Source organism: Alligator mississippiensis, chromosome 4, assembly GCF_030867095.1.
Source record: "Alligator mississippiensis isolate rAllMis1 chromosome 4, rAllMis1, whole genome shotgun sequence".
In the NCBI taxonomy this organism is placed as follows: Eukaryota; Metazoa; Chordata; order Crocodylia; family Alligatoridae; genus Alligator; species Alligator mississippiensis.
The window spans coordinates 90,573,693-90,590,000 of record NC_081827.1 but is presented as its reverse complement, the minus strand read 5'-3'; the positions used below and the strand labels follow the sequence as shown (position 1 = coordinate 90,590,000).

Below are 16,308 nucleotides of genomic sequence, written 5' to 3'. Positions count from 1 at the left end.
TTTAAATTTCTAGCTCGCCCTATCCGCAAGTGGTCAGAGCAGCTTATATATAAACAGAGAGCACCTATCTGTAGCCAGGTACTTGGAGCATAGCATCTGACAAAGTAAGCCTGAAGCTTGTGGAAACTCGTGCTGTACGTCTCTGTTTTAGTCTCTAAGGTGCCACTGTGCCCTGCCTTCTGCCTGACATGACTATCTACCCCCTCTCACAGGTCGTAAGGAGGGGAGTCAAGCAATTGGACAGTTGTTGTGAAGGAGCGAGCATTTCAGACGTATAATTACAGCAAATTACGTTTCTCTGGGGAAGTCGAAAAGGAATTGAAACGTGCAGAAAACAGACCTTGCAAGTGTATAGTTATCTCTAGACTAGACTAGACAAGTTTTCCTAGTGGTTTTTGCCAATGTAGGTAGCAATATTTAGCCAATGGGAAAGTGCCTCGTCCACCTTTATGTCACTAGGGAAAGCCCAGGAACACAGTTACCATGCCAGGTACTGGCTACTGCCACTCCACCTGTCTTCTAGGCCCTGTCATTTGCACAGTGCTTCCTTGTCTGAAGTGGACTAATATAAGCTGGTGACATGATCTTTGTCTATTGGGCCATGAAGATCACAGTGGCCTTCACAAGTTCTGACCTCAGGCATTGGAAGCCTGCAAAAGCAGAGCTTTACTGCAATTGTTTGTTTTTAATTTATGGGACAGTTTGTTCTCAGTATAATTCAGAAGGAGATTTGTGATCTACTAATCTTGGTTAACCCGGCTATTGTTTAACTAAATTGGAGGGAACAGGTGCTCAACACTTCTCAGGAAAAAAGAAAGTATAAACTGCAGGTTGTAACACACAAAATTATGTGAACACTTCTTAACTTTACTCAAATTCATTTGCGCACTAAAGATCTTACTTGTGTGATTAACACATTGTAAATGAAGCTTGATATATCAGCAGGAAGTCCAAAATTTTCTTGTTATGGCTGATTTTCTATTTGCTTCTTGTTACATTAATCACACAAATATGTGGTAACTTATCTTCCCAAGAGCTTAGAGAGATATGTGATGGACTCAGCAAGTAGTGTCTGCCAACTCATAACAGCAAAGAAAAATAGATGATCACAGGACTGAAGAGTGTTGAAAGGATTTTGGAACTGGGCTCTTGTATAAAATCAAGAAGAACAAGAATAAAAAAAATACTGGTCCAAATTCTAGGATTTGTTCCATTTAATCCAAGAAGCAGTGCTAAGAAAAAAGCACTACAGTGGGCCGAGAGATCAGTGACAATTTGATCTCTCCCAAGCCATGAGTGCTCAAAAAGAATCCTTTATAAAATGAACTTAGTCTTAATATAGAAATTGCCTCCTGGATGCCTTTCTGCTGATTAATAATCAGATGGACTGTTTTTTCTCCAGTTCAAGTTTATATAACATCCCTGTGCCAAACACAGTGACTACTTATGTAGGAAATTAATATTAGGATAGTGTTCAGGGCATTTTCAATGGCACAATGGGCAGCTAGCAACCCAACTCTCATTGATGTTAACAAGGGTTTGGCAACTCATTCCCACTTCTGCTTCTGCTAACAACTACTGAAGTCAACAGTGGTTGGGCAACTCATTCCTACTTCTACTTTCAAAAAGATTCTTCTTGGTATTTGATCAGGTGTCTGTGACCAATCACTTGACCACAGACCAACAGCAAATGTTCCACAAACCACTGGCTATCCACAAACCTGAACTGAGAATTTGCTGTAGGGCTATTGGAAAGCTGAGATTCTTTTCTACATCTGAGACTGTATAAGATACCAGATTTTCTGATTATTGGTAATTCATGGCGAGAAAGTGTTAAGACACTTTTTGGAAGATCAGTCATCTCAATCTCCAGTCTTGGACCAGTGATCAGAAGGCAGAGTTTGATCTCCAAAGTACTTCTCAAAAAATCAAGTACCTTAAGTGGGGTGACTGCCTTCATTTGTATAAATTCCTTAATTCTATTTATATTTGTCTCTCTAAAATATTTTCAGAAGCCTGGTTCGCTGACTTAATTTCAGTGTAGTTTGGTCAGGTAATGCGGTTTTGCTACTTTAACTATCACCAATTGGAGATGTAGTTGCATGTGTAATCTTGCTTGAAATTCAGAAGCATCTGACAAATTGAGAAAATAAAATCATAATTATTCTTTTGACTGTGGACAGTTGTGTTTCCTGATACGGAACAAGCAGTCCTTGGAGCAAGGATGAAAACCTGGGTCACACCCCGTCCTCACAAATGCTCTAACCACTAGGTTATAGACTTATGTCCCTTCTGTTCCCTAGTTCTGGCCCAATGAAACTGGAAGCTACTCTATTGTGCAGTTATTTCAACAGGAAAGGTAGAGAGCACAGAAAACACTCCCCACCTCAGAAATGTCTCTAACCTGGTAGTTAGAGCAGTCTCCAGGGAGGTGGGAGATGTGATTTTGAACCCCCTCATGCAGAGGATAGCATTGAACCCATGCCTCCTTACCTAGCGTGCATACTCAGAATGAATTGGCTATTGTGTAAAAGGTGGGACAGCAGTGCACCTTCTTCCTCTCTTCAGATATTAAAAAACATGGTAGCTGCTATTGTATTTTGTACAGAGCCAGATCTGGTAGGTATGCCCTCAGAATGGCCACTGGCACAGGCGATTGGTAGGGGGGGTACACGGAGGCACATGCCCCCCCTGAGGTTGGCCCCTGACTTGGCACCACTCAGGACGGGGAAGTTTTTTTGCTGTGCGGGCCAGCCGCGTGTGGGGGGTGGCATTAAGCTGTGGCACAGAAGTTTAGGAGTGAATACGGGGCTTTTGGTCCATCCCCGAGCCTGCCCACAAATTGTGCCCCCCTAAACTCAGGAGGCACCAGTCACCCCTGGCCCCTGGATCAAACTTCCAGAGTGGTTCTGGCACCTTATCAGGCTTAGGTGTGATCTGGGCACTGAGCTGTTCACCAGAATTGAAAACGAAGCATCCAGGAATTCTACATGCCTCTAGAGTTAGGCAGCAGCTAGACAGAGATATTCAAGGTTGCTGTTTTGGATTTTGGGGTCTAAATTATATCCATGTTCCATTATAAATGCTAAAGACTGTTTTTAGTGCTGACCATAAAAAATTAATATTGAATTCCTTACCTGAAAGGCAATAGTTCATTTAATGAGATGGGGATCTGAGGTGGGTTCTAAGTACAAAAAAAGTCCTCATTTCAAACCTCCACCATGGGTGATGCCTGGCTGGGCACCTGATGCATACCATGGTCATGAACCGAATGGGCCATGGGCTTAAAGCTCTTCTGTCACCCATAGGTGGCCCTTAGAACAGGAGTCACATGTTGTAACTTCTCTATGAATAAGCACAGTATTTCCATCTTCAGTTTACAATCAAGAATCTTTTACCTGCCCTAAATTCTCTTTATGTTAATGTCCCATTCATTGGATGAGGCCCAGCTTGCAGGCATAACTCCAAAAATATTCATATTGGTGTGGCTGAAGCTTCTCTCCTGCACTGTGATCTCTGCATGCAGACAGCGGGGTGGGCATAGAGCGCCATTGCAGTCAGTGTGGTTCCATGCTGATCACAATGCAGAAACTGAATGCAAGGTTTAGCTCTTACATGGACCTCTACTGAACCTTAAATGTAAATGAAAACAGATTTAGTCACATCAGTGCAAGTCTGTGTGTAGATGCAAATAGTTCAGAACACAAGTGGTTGTAATTGGTTTAAATAACTGAGCTTAGCTAAAAGGTGATGCTTATTTCTTTGTGAGGAACCCATTAGTTGATATTGTTTTAACCAAGGCTGCTTCCATTTTGATGGGGGCAGTGAAGATTTGCTGTGACTTGCAGTATTTGTTTTTTTTTAATATATTTAAATTCTAATTTTTGCCTTAATTTTAACATTAAAGCTACAAATTTAGAATGAGATGAATAAGTGAGGGCTCTTTTATGGTATTCCAAATGTACTTAAAACATTTCTCCTAGGTTGAGGAAATATTACTAGTTTGGACAGTATCCTTTATTAAATCCATCTCTTAAGATGCTAGAATCGTTTTTAGCACTGGAGAAACTAAGCATGACTGCTGTAAAATTAACTCTACCATGTGGCACAGACTGTATCTTTTATAGTACGCCTTAAGTAATAGAGCAGCTGCGTGCTACACTGTGCATTGAGAGAGTAAAAACAAAATTTAAGAAAAAGCTATGTTTTTGTAATTTGGCTCAGTTAATGTTATTGTAAGAGCCTGAAGGTTTTAATTTCTTCTCTTTGGCACATTTCCTGTCATCATTAGTCTCTGAGACCAGTTACAGTTAATCTGCATGTTCACATTTGATGTATAGCTGATTTAGGGCTTATGAGCATCCCTTTAAACATCTCAAGGCCCAGTGTAGCATCTGGCATCAGAACTCATTCCCACATAAATAATTATGTCATTGATGTCATAATCAGTGACTGGATCAGGCAGAAGGAGAGTATGAAGAATATGACAGAGAGATAGGATCCTGCAGTTGATATAATCTAAAAGCTACCAAGTGAAGAGAAGCTTCTTTGTGATTATAGTTTTGAGAATAGGCACTAATCTGGAGTCAGAAGAGAGCTAAGAAGAGGTTGGGCATTGGAAATGAAGTGACTTAAACATAAAAATCTGGTATGGTAGCTCCACAGAACTGTTTCTCATTACAGAACAGGAAAGCATTAGAGGGAATTAAGTAAATCCTGATTTTATGTTCCTTGGGTTGATAAAACTGTTGGGATCTGTTTTTCTGTAGCCTCCACTCTGAGACCTTGTGAATATATATAAATGCACAATGCACATTGAGCCCCTCCAGAGGCATCTGTCATAAGTATATATTCCAAATACAGACATCTGTTCCTCTCTCACATGCCCCTTAGTCTTGGGACCCAAATTTGTCAAGAACGTTTTTCTTTCTTTCCTCCCCTTTCTTTATCCCTCCCTGTTTCTCTCCTCAGGAAAAAAGAGCCCAGACCTAGGGGAGTATGATCCTCTCACTCAGGCTGACAGTGATGAGAGTGAAGATGATCTTGTGCTCAACCTGCAGAAGAATGGAGGAGTCAAGAATGGGAAGAGCGCCCTGGAAGAGGTGCAGGACCCTGACTCGGATGTGGAGGTGGGGATGACGAAACAGCACCCCTCAGAGAGCACAGCTGAGAGGTACCCTGCAGAGGCTGCCATTGGCCTGGAGCAGAAGGCGGCCACCTCCTTGATGCCTTACTTGCGCACAGCGGTCTTTCTCCTCACCATGGTTATCTCTATGATTCTGGTGCTGGTCTGTGCTTTTCTAATTCCTTGTCCTCCTAGGGATTTGCATAACACCTGGATGCACCACCTGGGTCAGGAAGCAGGTGAGAAATCCCAAGAAGCAGTAAATTTGTGGGAGCAGGGAAGGGCAGCTGGCAGGGTGTGTGCTGAGGGAGAGACCCATCTGAGAGAGTTTGCTTAGAGAACAGAAGTAGCGAAGCAACCCTTTCTTCACCACTGCAGATGCTCTGAAGCCACAGATAGGCACATGGCTGATGTGGCCTGCCTCTCTCTTTGGGGTGATACCTGCTAAACATGGTATGTTTCATGGGCAGTAGAAGGGCCAATGAGATTAGTTTGCACACCAATAAAATAACCATTCTCTTCTGATTCTTTGCCTGCTTTACTCCTCAGTCTGTATGGGGTTAGCCATTTTGGAACTCTCTCCAAGTATAGATGGATAGTTCCCTTTGGACCCAGCAGCTCCTTATGTAAACTTACATTCCACAAGCTCCTCCTTCTTTGAGTGAGAGGTCTGTTCTTGGCTAGGGAGATACATTTAAAAAGCCTGAGCCTGAATTGACTCAATTTTTGCAGGTTAGGCTGAATCGGTTTGTAACTGGATAGACATTCTCTCTGGACTGAGGAAACTTAGGCACATGCGTACAGTGGCTCAGGCTAGAAGCTGGGGCCCTCCCTTTCCTTCCAGAGTGCTGAGCTGAGGGGGTGTGTGACCAGGCCCCGGTAGGACCTCTAACTAGGGAGGGGTGTAAACCCCAACCCTGCTTGCACCTCCCAGGCTTTTCCCCGTTGGCTACTCGAGGGATGGAAGTGTTGCCAGTCCCCAGCCCCCTGCTAGCACTCTGAGGCAAGGGGTGTGTGCAGTGCATGCATCTGTTGGTGATACGGAGCTTTTTAATCTCCCTCTCCCTGCTTCTGTATACTGGCTGCAGCAAACAGACAGGCAAGCAATCTAGCAGGGGGCTGATAACAGTGTTTTTACCTCATCAGCAAAACAATAGCCTCTCTTCATTAGTTCAAACTCTTCTTAAACAACTTACCAGCTGACCTGTTGATTAGCCCCAAAAAGCGCTAAGGGGTCACTGTTCTGTCTGCTTGTGCCAGTGAAATTGGAGGCACACACAGACATCCCTTGGCATTAGCTAACATACCACATGCCTAGGGTCCGTGAGGCTGGGGTCTGTGCTGAGGGAGGAGGGATTCTTGCTTCAGGTGCAAGCAGTGGTTGGGGGTGGGGGGGTGTAGGGCAGGGAGAAGCCAGGCAGACCCTGCTGTACCTTCAGTCTCTGCCGAGCTCCAGCCAGGGAGCAGAGGGGAAGGGCCAGCCCTGCTGTAGAGAAGGGAGCCTCGGCCAGCCCAGAGAGAAGGGTTCATGTCAGCTGTGTAAAGTGTAGATCTTCTGTCATTTCTAGGGTCTTGTGGAGGAGTCATCAGTGGTTAATTGTATCATAGGTGCCTGTTAGATCAATGAACACAGCTTCAGTGATTTGACCATTTGAAAACTGTCCTCAATATGTTAAGTTAGATTGAGCAGCTATCTCAATCTATCCAAATACTGTGGATATACATCATACAAATACTGCGGTTGTAAGTGTTTTCACTTCTCACCCATGTTCCATAAATTTTTCACAGAACTGTGTTTACCATGAAAAAGCAGGGAAGATTTGCACCTTTGGCCATGTCCACATGGCCATGCACGTGCATTTTGTGCTTCTTCAAAGGCATTTGAGGCACTGAAAAATGTACCCCACACATGTGATTTGGTACTCCAATTTAGATACCAGGAAATCCTGGTATCAAAAAAAAGGGTGCAGGAAAAAAAGATGGGCAGTGCATGTGGCAGCAGTGTGAGTCACCCAAAACTGGAGCCTGGCTGGCCAGAGCCACACTTTAGCTTCCAACCAGGCTCTGCACGCCTGGGTGGCCTTTGCTGGAACCCTGGGAGGACCCCAGGTCAGGCTGCTGGGGTCAGCCCAGATGCTGGCCCCAGCCTCTCCTACCACACCCGGAGCATTTTTCTCCATGCTAACACCACATACAGGGGCGTGCATCAGGGCAGTTGGAAATTCAGTGAAAATATATAGTTATGAGAGCTGGACAAATGCTATTTAAGAAATCTTTATTCATCATTCAGTATAAATCTGCTCTGAACATGTTTGCAGCTTTTTGCAGCCCCCCTGATCTGGGCAGGAAAGACTGCTGGGGTCAAATAACCATTTCAGTGGTTTTCTTGTAGGTTCCACAGTGATTGGATGGTCAAGCCCTTTTCTTTCTTGCCAGTCTTCGTTCCACAGTGGAGAATGGGGTTGGTGGTCATTCTGATTGTAGCTTCTTGGGGTTTTGGACTGTTTCAGGTGGGGTGCTGTTTCCACTGGAACTCTCTGATGTGAATGGTGATGGGCTTCCTGACATCCTGCTCTCCTTTGCTGCCCTGATGAATGCTAGTGTCATGGGTAAGCACACTGGCCTGTGTCAACTGTTGCTTTTGCTCCACCAAGAATGCTACCCTTGATTGTTTGTTAGGCCTTCTAACAGGGACCTATATATGTTCTCCCTTGCTGCCCTTTATGCATGAGAGAAGATCCTTTAGAATCTGCTAAGCCCCCCAGTGTAGTCACCTTTTCCATAATTCCTGTAGAAAGCTCCCTTGTGATTAGGTACCTGGTGCGCTTGTGCCTACTGCTGATCATGCTGTTCATAATCTCATTGGCAGCTTGTGTTCCCCTGGCTATTTGTTGCATGCACCTATTTTTTCTCATACTTAAACAATAAGCTTTTTGATACTAGGCCATCGTTTGTGCTGGGTTTGAGCCTTGTCCAATCTAAGGTGGTCTTTTGTCCCTGACTGAAGCCACAGTGGACTACCAAAATATTAACAACAAATCATCCCTCAGCTAGAGCTTTACGCCAGCACACCTTTACAAAGGGGAGATCAGGATTATTATCCCCATTTTACAGATGGGGAAACTCAGATGTGGAGAGGCTGAGTGATTTGTCCAAAATCACTCAGCAGGCCAGGGGTTGAGCTTGTGAATGGGTGAGGACATATTATGTTGTATATAAGATGATCTCAGGCAGGAGTGAATCAGAAACATCTTGAAACAACCAGTGCTAAAGCATTGCTGTGATAGCCATAGCGTGAATATAATTAGCTAGGGCAGACATTTTCATTCCTTCATTAGGATGATGTCACATAAACCAGGCCCCACATACTGCATGACTAGCCAGTTTGTATAGCAAGCTCCCCATAGCCTAAGGGATTCCATAGCAGCAAGTAAAAAACCCTATGGTACCATCATGTCAATTAAAAAAAATGAGGTTTTAATAAGTTAAACTTGAAAATCAATCATTCAGTCTGCAGGCTGGATGATTAATTGTCATTCACATTGTCATCACCTTCACCATCTGCCGAAAAGCTGGCAAGTCAGTCAGCAACACCGAAGTCCTTGACTTCAGGAAAGCCGACTTTGACAAGCTCAGGAGGCTTGTCAGTGAGGCCCTAAGGGACCGTGACCACAGGGAGAGGGGAGTTCAAGAAGAGTGGTTGCTCCTCAAGGGAGTGATCCTCAATGCACAAACTAAGTCTATTCCATCTCGGAGGAAAGGCAGCAAGAGGGCACAGCAGCCCCCCCTGGCTCTCCAGGGACCTAGCAGACCTCCTGAGGCTAAAAAGAAAGGCCTACAAAGGATGGAGGATGGGAGTCACCTCCAAGGAGGATTATTCTGCACTGGTCCGGTCCTGTAGGGAGCATACCAGGAAAGCTAAGGCTGCAACTGAACTCCAACTAGCTTTGAGCATCAAGGACAATAAAAAGTCCTTTTTCAGATACGTGGGGAGCCGGAGGAAAAGCAGGGGCAACGTTGGACCCCTGCTGAACCAGATGGGGCAACTGACAACTGATGCCCAGGAAAAAGCCAACCTATTAAATAGGTACTTTGCGTTGGTCTTTCATCAGTCCCATGGGACGCCCATGCCCGCTACGGGACAGGGAAGTCCGGGTGAGGGTGAGGGTGATCCCCTGCCCTCCATTAATGCTGATTTTGTGAAGGAACATCTTGAGAAGCTGGATACCTTCAAGTCAGCCGGCCCTGACAATCTTCACCCCAGGGTACTCAAGGAGCTGGCGAGCGTCATAGCCCAGCCTCTAGCACAGATCTTTGAAAACTCTTGGCGCTCTGGTGTAGTGCCCGAAGACTGGAAGAAGGCCAATGTGGTGCCTATCTTCAAGAAAGGAAGGAAAGTGGATCCGGCTAACTATAGGCCCATCAGCCTGACTTCTCTCCCGGGGAAGATCTTAGAAAAGTTTATTAAAGAGGCCATCCTTAATGGACTGGCTGACGCCAACATCTTAAGGGATAGCCAGCACGGGTTTGTTGCGGGTCTTGCTTGACCAATCTCATTTCCTTCTACGACCAGGTGACCTATCACCTGGACAAGGGAGAATAGATTGATGTCATATATCTTGACTTCAAAAAAGCCTTCGATCTGGTGTCCCATGATCACCTCTTGGAGAAACTGGCCAATTGTTGCCTTGAGTCCTCCACGATCCACTGGCTGGAAAATTGGCTCCAGGGTCAGACCCAGAGGGTAGTAATTGATGGAAATCACTCATCATGGTGTCCTGTGACCAGTGGGGTCCCCCAAGGCTCTGTCCTAGGACCCATACTGTTCAACATCTTCATTAATGATGTGGACACTGGAGTCAGAAGCGGACTGGCCAAGTTCGCCAATGACACCAAACTTTGGGGCAAAGCATCCACACCAGAAGACAGGCGGGTGATCCAGGCTGACCTGGACAGGCTCAGCAAGTGGGCGGACGAGAATCTGATGGTGTTCAACGGCAATAAATGCAAGGTTCTCCACCTTGGGAAGAAAAACCCGCAGCATCCTTATAGGCTCAGCAGTGCTATGTTGGCTAGCACTGTGGAAGAAAGAGACTTGGGGGTCATCATTGACCACAAGATGAACATGAGCCTGCAGTGCGATGCTGCCGCTAGTAAAGCTACCAAAACGCTGGCTTGCATCCATATATGCTTCTCAAGCAAATCCTGGGACGTCATTCTCCCCTTGTACTCGGCCTTGGTGAGGCCACAGCTGGAGTACTGCATCCAGTTTTGGGCTCCACAATTCAAAAAGGATGTGGAGAAGCTTGAGAGAGTCCAGAGAAGAGCCACACACATGATGAGAGGTCTGGGAAGCAGACCCTATGATGACAGGCTGAGAGCCCTGGGGCTCTTTAGCCTGGAAAAGTGCAGGCTCAGGGGTGATCTGATGGCCACCTATAAGTTTATCAGGGGTGACCACCAGTATCTGGGGGAACGTTTGTTCACCAGAGCACCCCAAGGGATGACAACTAGGTCGAATGGTCATAAACTACTACAAGACTGTTTCAGGCTGGACATAAGGAAGAATTTCTTTACTGTCCAAGCCCCCAAGGTCTGGAACAGCCTGCCACCGGAGATGGTTCAAGTGCCTACATTGAACACCTTCAGGAGCAAACTGGATGCTTATCTTGCTGGGATCCTATGACCCCAGCTGACTTCCTGCTCTTTGGGCAGGGGGCTGGACTCGATGATCTTCTGAGGTCCCTTCCAGCCTTAATGTCTATGAAATCTATTAAATTAAATTTTGCTTAATTTACATTGTACCCACATTGTAGTGTTATACATTGGAGATTTTTGTATTGACTCCACAAGTTTGGGGAAGATTGGGTGTTTTACCAATGAATAGAAGTGAATAGGGATCTTTCATGGAATTTTCAGAGAACTTCATCTGAGGCCACAGGATAAGCACATTAGCTGGATGTTGGTTTTCAGCATTCCCTGTGGCTGTAGGGGACTGGACTTGATGGCCCAAGTAGTTCATTCCCACCTTATGTTGAAATGATGTCTCATATCAGGTTACATTAAATTTGGCATTGTTAGAAGTCAGAGCTTACATTCTGTTAAAGCAACTTCATGCACTTTGCATTCATGTAATGGTTATGTTTCACTGTTTTGAAACTCAGGAAGATAGTGCACTGGTTCACATGCACTTCAGACTTTCATATACAAATTCAAAAAGCTTAGAGTGTAGTGCACAATTTTGCTCCTTCAGAATTGCAGCACGTGTAGGACCCTCTGAATAATTATTTGGTTCTTCGTGGATGGTTTACAATTTCCAGCAGCAGGATGAAGGTTCTGAAAGACTGATTATTTAACCGCTAATCTGGTATGAAAGCACAAAGGGTGATGAATTGAAAGGAGCAATGTAGTTCGCTCAGGTATGGAAACAATTTTGTTGCTTTGCCAACCACCCAGAGACCCATAATTTCAGGTCCCCTCCGCACCAGCTGCCTGCCAATTCCATTTCCATCAGCTAACTGAGGATTGAAATTCCCAATCTTATGGGGTTCTTGTGGATCCAGTGACTTTCTTTTCTACTCTGGACCACTGCAGAGTAGCAGCCTATCCCCTGAAGACTGATTTGTTTTTTCTATTTGGCCATTCCTTTATTAGATAACTAAAGCACTTTCACTGCCTCCCCTCTATGTTTTCAGGTGTCTCCAGGCCCTCGGTAACTATAGTGGCCCTTTCAGGCATGAATGGAAGCACGTTGTGGTCCATCCACATTCCAGAGGACACTCGGAGTGTACACTGCAAAGGACTGACTCACATGGCCACAGCAGAGCCAGTCTGCTTGGTGACTGGAACATCTAAATTCCTCAGCCTTCTCAATGCTTCCACGGGTAGATATCCTGATGTGAACATATGGATAAACTGATCACCCTGAGTAATGTAGCCACAGTGCTTCATGGTAGTAACATGGTGAAAAGCCCACTGTAGAGTAACCCAGAAGATAATCTAATCACCAGTGAATTCAGGCGACAAAGAATGACATAATCTAATCCTTCACATATTGATAGCAATTCCTTGATCCAGCATTGCCAAAGAGCTTTTAGACTTTAATGTACCTCTACAATATCTCTGTGAAAATAGATGTAAGGATATGCTAATTGTCACTTTATCAACCACTGAAACATATCCACCTATATAGTGAAATTTCCATAGCTGGTTTTCTGCATACAGAAACACTACACAATAGTTCTGGGGAAAGAGGTGAGGAAGTCTACTGTAGCCAGTTAAATCCTCAGGAGAATTGAAGTCTGTAGCGCTTACTTGATCTAAATGAATATTGCATCTGGAATCACTTTGATTTTGTTCACATCCCTCTGGGGTTTGTTCCCTGTGATTATCTGAGCAAGTAAATTTTATTAGTGGGAATGTTAACATAAACAGTGAATTATAGGCAAAGATCAGAAAGTATTCTTGAAATCTGAATTAAAATACATGGAAATTTTCAATGAAATCTTAGTGCTAACTAGGGAAGAGAAAACTGTCACAGGAGATCTCTGTCCACTAGAAGCTAACCAATACCACTCAACTTTCAAATATTTATAGTGAATTAATTTTAATGGCACTTCACATGCATGTGTGCAAGACCAAGGCAAAGAAGAGGCTTTCTGAACTTAGTGGGACTACTCACATGAGTAACATTTCTCACGAGTTTAAGTGTTTGTAGGTCTACCCCTTGCTTTTCTGTATTATGTAGAAAGGCTCAGGCTTCCACACAGCAGAAGGGGAATTTTAAGTGTGCTTGTAAACACATAGTCTTTGGCATATGTGTGTGGCAGGGCTGGAGTGGGATAGTGAGGGTGCAGGAAGTAAAGGAGCTGACAAAGCATGTTTAAAATTAATTCTGCTAACATATTTTTATCCCCCAAATGGAAAGAGCATGAGAGTAGCTGTTTCCTGCCGGAAAATGAACTGACACACAGATTCCCATTTTCAGGGTCTGTCCTTTTAAAAATCATGTCCCATCTGTTCCATTTTCCAGGAGTTTTCTTCATGGTTGTCCCATCAGCAAACAAGCTTTGCTGCTGGCCAGTTAGAACAGTTCATGTCATGTAGAGCTTTACTCTTATTTATGATTTGACCCCAAGAAATGATCCTGAAAATACCCCTCTACTTCAGTAAGAGTTGCAGTCAACAGTTCTTTATAGATAAATCGCCAGGGTGGGGGATGGAAAGCATTGGCAAGTTGTGACTCAAAGCCTATATGAAGAAACAAGGGGGAAAATACTCAGGGGGAAAGTCTCAACCTCCTCTAGGTTGGGTTAGTTAGGTTGTTGGGGAAAAGTGACTTTCCCTGTCTTCATACTTCAGGAACACTTTGTTGAATTCCTAGGGGTCTCCTGTTAATCTTGCTGTTGTGAAATGCTGTTGTGCTCACTTGTGTTCTCCCAAAGGAAAAACCATCTGGAGGCTAAACCCTGACCACCTGCCAAGTGGGACTCTGGCTGCACCAGCTGTTACGCTGCCGGATGTGGATGGAGATGGGATTGGAGATCTGGTAGTCCTGGCCATTGGGGAGACGCAGGTACAATATATCACCAGTAGAGGTCTGGAAGGAGCTTAATTTTTGGCAAACAGCTAGCATGATTTAAAGGCAGTGTAGTTGGAGAATGGCAAAAGACCCCCAGTCCAAATAGATTCCCTCCAGGTATACACCTGGCATCCTTCTCTGGCTTAGGAGGATAATGAGATCAAACAATAATTGCATTGCCTATGTCTTTTATCGAAGAAATAACTAAGATAATTGTCAAATAAATCATTGTTCACTGGCTAAGTCTTGTGAATTGCTCTCTGTTCTGTGCTTCTCCCATTAGCAATAATGGCTTTTGTTTTGAAAATGAATTTTTACACAAGGGAAAGATGCTGGTCTGAGATCCCTGGAGAACGATATCCCTGTTCTCCCACAGAAGAGAAGCACAGGTATGGTAATAATGTTGCAGACTTCCCTGTGCTTCTTCCCTGGATATGCTTATACAACCACAGGTGCTCCAACCATCCACTCCTTCTCATTGCATGCCAACTCTGGAAATAAGGCAGTGAGAATGCCCTGAGGGCATTCCTCGCATCTCACAAAAGACTTGTGCTCCTAACATATTTAATTTGTGGTGGCTTGAGGCACCCCTAAATTGTCTTTAGCCCCTTATTTCCTGGGTTGTCAGACACAAAGCAAGGGTGGGGGTATATTCTCTCAGGGGTGAGATTGAGCACTCTGCCACTGCTGTATAAACATGCCCCAGTGATTTATATAACACTGTCTTTAAGGTTGAGAGAAGTCAATTTTCAAAGTCCATTTGTATACTGGAGGTGCTTAGTATGATGGTTAGAGTTCGTGATGTGGACATCTCAATATAAAGAACTGCATTAGGGCTGCCAGCTAATTTCACAAAGGCTTCTGAACAGAGGAGAGTGGGAGAAAGGAGATACCAAATGATTTATCACATCAAAGATGCTGCTACATTTCATTGCTTCTTATTGTCCATGAGTCAACCATCAGAATTTCTGCATCTCTTCCCTTTGCAGCCTGACCTGTGCTTTATCTTGTTGTCTGGAAAGACTGGAAACCCTCTAGGTGGGCCTGTGAAGTACAGCATAAATGGAGAAGGAAAACTAATTGGTCCCCAAGCCCACATCACCAGGCGAGGAGCCATTTACATCCTGTTTGGCTTTGGTAAGTTAGAATCACTGGCCTTTTCCACTTCTTTTTGATCTCTCTCTTAAGACACGTTAAAACTGAAATAGTTAAGAGCATGCTCCTGTCTCTCTCTGGGAAAGGATGGAGTTGCAGAAGATGGGAGCTGTGTATAGCGAACGTGGAAAGGAGATTGGGAGCAATGATTCTTGCTTGGACAGGACTCACTTGGAGCTTCCCAAGCCACTAGTGTTCTAGCAGCACATCTCCTGGGAAAATATCCCCCCACATCCCTGCATGTTGTCTCTCACACTGCTGGGACTCTAACTGGCCCCTAACTGAGGTCAGGAATCTCAATCTTTGCCTCATCTGTTACTTACCTCCTAGGTAATGTCCAAGCAGTTTTGCTGAGGGATATCTTTGCCCAGGCCAGAATCCATGACATCTTCCCACAAGTGCTGCAACAGGAAGAGCCAGAGTGGGAGAAGCACAGATCAGTCAACTTGTCAGAGCTCATTGACATTTACAGGTGGGACATGGCCTAATCATTCTGGATAAGTTGGAGGGGGAAGAGGGAAAGAATCCTCCTGATCTTCCAAAGATTGCCACTTCCACTTCAATATCGTTCTTCTTCAAAGTCACCAGGGTGATGTCCATGACAGTTACTCCTGCAGTGAGTGACCAGTGGGAGAAGTGCCATGTTTATAAATGGAACTTCTTGTTTCTCTAAGCCTATGTCCTGTTCTTACACCCCCATCTGCCTTTGTGTATACCTGCATGGGGAGAAAAGCAGCATTTCTAGATAAAAAGGAGTCCCTTTTAAGAGCTCTGTTTGGGCCCAGCAGTTTGGCCAAGGGTCTTAGGGCATCTGTTGGTCTCTAACCTAACTCCCAGAAAGGTGAGTTGAATGCATCCATTGGCAGGACCTGGGAAACCTCTTAACATGGCTGAGGATACAGAAGAACAGCAGGTCTCAATTTAGATTGGGAGGCAAAGTGGGAATTCAGTCACAGGAAAGATCTAAAACAAAATCTTCTACAGATTACACTGAATTTGTATGTAAATTAATAGATAGAACCTGTGCAATGGGCTTGTGTTTGTTTTCTGTCTCTTGTAGTGGGGGTGTTGAGTTTCTACAAACAGTGAAGGCTTCAGACAGCAACTGCAGCAACCTTCTCATCACCACCAAGCATGGCCTGACTTTACTACGGGGACAGGACCTAGAACCCCAGTGGAGCTTGGAGATTCAGGATATTCACAGGTTACACAGCTAGAGTTTTCTCTCTCTCTCTCCCTCACTGTGGGACCTGCACATCATTCCCACCCTTCACAGTCATCAAGAATAATTCCTTAAGATGGCAGAAACGCTTGAGAATGAGGGCTATGTGTCTATGGGGCTATTGCAGCCTGTTCTAATGCTATGGGATGGGCAGAATGGATGGAAGTAATAATGGAAGAATTGTCATATTCTGTTCTGAGTGTGTGCAACAGCAAGAAGTACCAG

General features: G+C 44.6%; 1 protein-coding gene across 2 annotated transcripts in view; it reads left to right on the top strand.

The window, feature by feature from the left end:
• The window catches only part of FAM234B (family with sequence similarity 234 member B), a 28,419-nt gene that overhangs the window by 745 nt on the left and 11,366 nt on the right, over positions 1–16,308 (top strand). Inside the window, exons 2-8 of one of the 2 annotated variants that reach the window (XM_006258654.4) lie at positions 4,972–5,364; positions 7,636–7,734; positions 11,821–12,009; positions 13,570–13,700; positions 14,696–14,843; positions 15,192–15,333; positions 15,922–16,065. In XM_006258654.4, the coding sequence (XP_006258716.1) occupies positions 4,972–5,364; positions 7,636–7,734; positions 11,821–12,009; positions 13,570–13,700; positions 14,696–14,843; positions 15,192–15,333; positions 15,922–16,065 (1,246 nt within the window). The remainder of the gene's footprint in view (positions 1–4,971; positions 5,365–7,635; positions 7,735–11,820; positions 12,010–13,569; positions 13,701–14,695; positions 14,844–15,191; positions 15,334–15,921; positions 16,066–16,308) is intronic. The other variant, XM_019480838.2, reaches the window with a different exon arrangement.